General features: G+C 40.9%; 1 gene segment (V, D, J or C); it reads left to right on the top strand.

The window, feature by feature from the left end:
* Nucleotides 1-703: 703 nt before the first annotated feature.
* LOC109548697 (T cell receptor alpha variable 20-like) lies at nt 704-1,280 on the top strand (the record flags this gene model as incomplete). The annotated part of the segment is given in 2 exon segments: nt 704-829; nt 997-1,280. Coding segments are annotated over 2 exon segments (336 nt in total), but the record flags the coding sequence as incomplete, so codon positions are not given.
* Between the last annotated feature and the right edge of the window lie 1,081 nt (nt 1,281-2,361).

The raw sequence follows: 2,361 nt of genomic DNA, 5'->3' as shown, positions 1-2,361 counted from the left end.
TATATGTATCTTCCTGTTCCCCACTCTGCCCTGTGATGTTCTGATCTCTCCAGGGTCTAGAATGGAGAGCTCTGCTTTCCCTCTGCCATGCTCTTCCCTCCTCTTCTCCTAAGATCTATCAAGTTCGTGACCCTCAGCTGTAGTAACACTTGGTCCCTGTAGCCAGGCATAAAATTATTTGAAGCAATGGTTTCTTAACTTATGTTCCCAATTCTCTGTCAAAGAGGTCTCCAGACATATCCACAGCTCTTTTATCCCCCCGCTTTTTTCAGCACTCTAGTCCTTTTAAGGTCTCACCTGCTGAGATTCTTGTGTACTATAAAGAGAAACACAATCCATTACACCTATGCTTGGGTTCAACTTTTATAACCTCTGGTAGCAGTTTAGCTTTAAAGGCCAAACAAGGAAAAATGAAACGATTCAAATTGCAGGCAGAGAAGGCTTTTCTGATTACTACTTTAAACCTCATACGCACTATGCCCACCAATATAAAAAATGTCCTCCCATCAATTTTTGTCTTTGTAGGGGGCATGGAGTGGGTCCTGTGAGATGTTTGTGTTTGTGACCACCAGGTGGCAGTGGTTCCATTCCTCTCATTCCTCCAGTGCCTTAAGGGTCAAAAGCATGACAGCTACTAGAGGATTTGCTCTTGATTGGCTGAGCCACCCACAGAAAGGCTATCTCGTGCATTAGAAAAGGAGAACTAAGACACAGAAGCAGCTCCTCAGGGGAGAAGATTTGGAATCATTAAAATTGTATCAAGAGTGTGATATCAGGATGGAGAACATGCTGGAATGTGCATTCATAGTCTTGTGGCTTCAGCTTGGCTGTAAGTTGGAGGTTAAGAGATGAGAACCATAAGGGCACATTTATCCAAAGCTGGAGAGAAGAGAGAGAGGGGTTTAGTCTCAGCTCATCCCAGGCTTTTTGTTGGAATTTTTCAAAACTGCTGAACTGAAAGCTTTGTTTCATTTCCGATTTTGTTTTCCTGAACAGGGTTGAGGGGAGAAGACAAGGTGGAGCAGAGTCCTCAGACCCTGAAAATCCAGGAGGGAGACAGTCTCATCCTCAACTGCAGCTACACGGTCAGCAGTTTTAACGGGCTACTGTGGTATAGACAGGATCCTGGGAAGGGACCCGAACTCCTCTTCCTTCTTTACTCAGTTGGGGACGAAAAGCAGAACGAAAGACTAAAAGCCACCTTGTTAAAGAAGGGAAGCTCTCTGCACATCGCAGCCCCTAAACCTGAAGACTCAGCCACTTACCTCTGTGCTGTGAAAACACAGTGCTCCCCAGGCACCTGCAGCCTGTACACAAACCCTGCAGCTGGGGCTCTAGAATCAGGGCATCTTTGGTGTTTTCCCCTCCTCGAAGAAGTAGTTACTTAGCACCCAGAACCTCTTTCCAAGTAGTCCTATGGAGAATGAAATCTTGTGACACAGCCAGACAGCAGAGGTTACAGTTCATTCTGTCCAGGATCCTGAGTGATACTGGTATTCAACTTTTTCTTTCATTAAAATGTTTAGGTCAGATTTTGGTATCAAGATGATAATAGTTCATTAGATAAGTTGCAATTTATGGCTCCTTTTCTATCTATAGAAGAATTTGTGCAGGGTTTTTAATAATTTTTTTTTAATTTTCAGAAAGTTCACTAGTGAGCCATCTAAGCATAGTTTCACTTATGGGAGAAACTTAATGATCCTTCAATTATGGATTCAGTTACTTTAACGGGTAAGGGGTTCTTTATATGTTTTTTTTTTCTTGTGAAAGTTGGTGAATTTAGTAATTTCCGCACATAGTTTATTATTTGCTACCTTTACTTTATTTATCTTGCTACTTTTTCTAGTTCTTTGAGTTGCAAGTTTGACTATTGATTCTCAACATTTCTTCTTTCCTAACAAATATAATTTAAGTCCATAAATTTGCCTCTAATTACAAATATTCCTTGACTTTCAGTGGGGTTACGTCCCAATAAACCCATCATAAGTTGAAAATATCTTACGTCAAAAGTGCATTTAATACACCTAAACTCCGGACATCATAGCTTAGCCTAGCTTACCTTGAACGTGCTCAGAACACTTATATTAGCCTACAGTTGGGCAAGATTATCTAACACAAAGCCTATTTTATCATATGGTGCTGACTGTCTCATGTAATTTATTGAATACTGTACTGAAAACAAAAAGCAGAGTGGTTGTTTGGGTTCAGACGGGTTTTGTTTTGTTTTTTTTTAACATCTTTATTGGAGTATAATTGCTTTACAATGGCGTGTTAGGTTCTGCTTTATAACAAGTGAATCAGCTTCGTTACATATACATATATCCCCATATCTCCTACCTCTTGTGTCTCCTCCCACCCTCC

This window comes from Tursiops truncatus, unplaced genomic scaffold, assembly GCF_011762595.2.
Source record: "Tursiops truncatus isolate mTurTru1 unplaced genomic scaffold, mTurTru1.mat.Y mat_scaffold_131_arrow_ctg1, whole genome shotgun sequence".
In the NCBI taxonomy this organism is placed as follows: Eukaryota; Metazoa; Chordata; class Mammalia; order Artiodactyla; family Delphinidae; genus Tursiops; species Tursiops truncatus.
The sequence above is the reverse complement of the archived record's forward strand: the minus strand, read 5'-3'. Positions and strand labels throughout refer to the sequence as shown.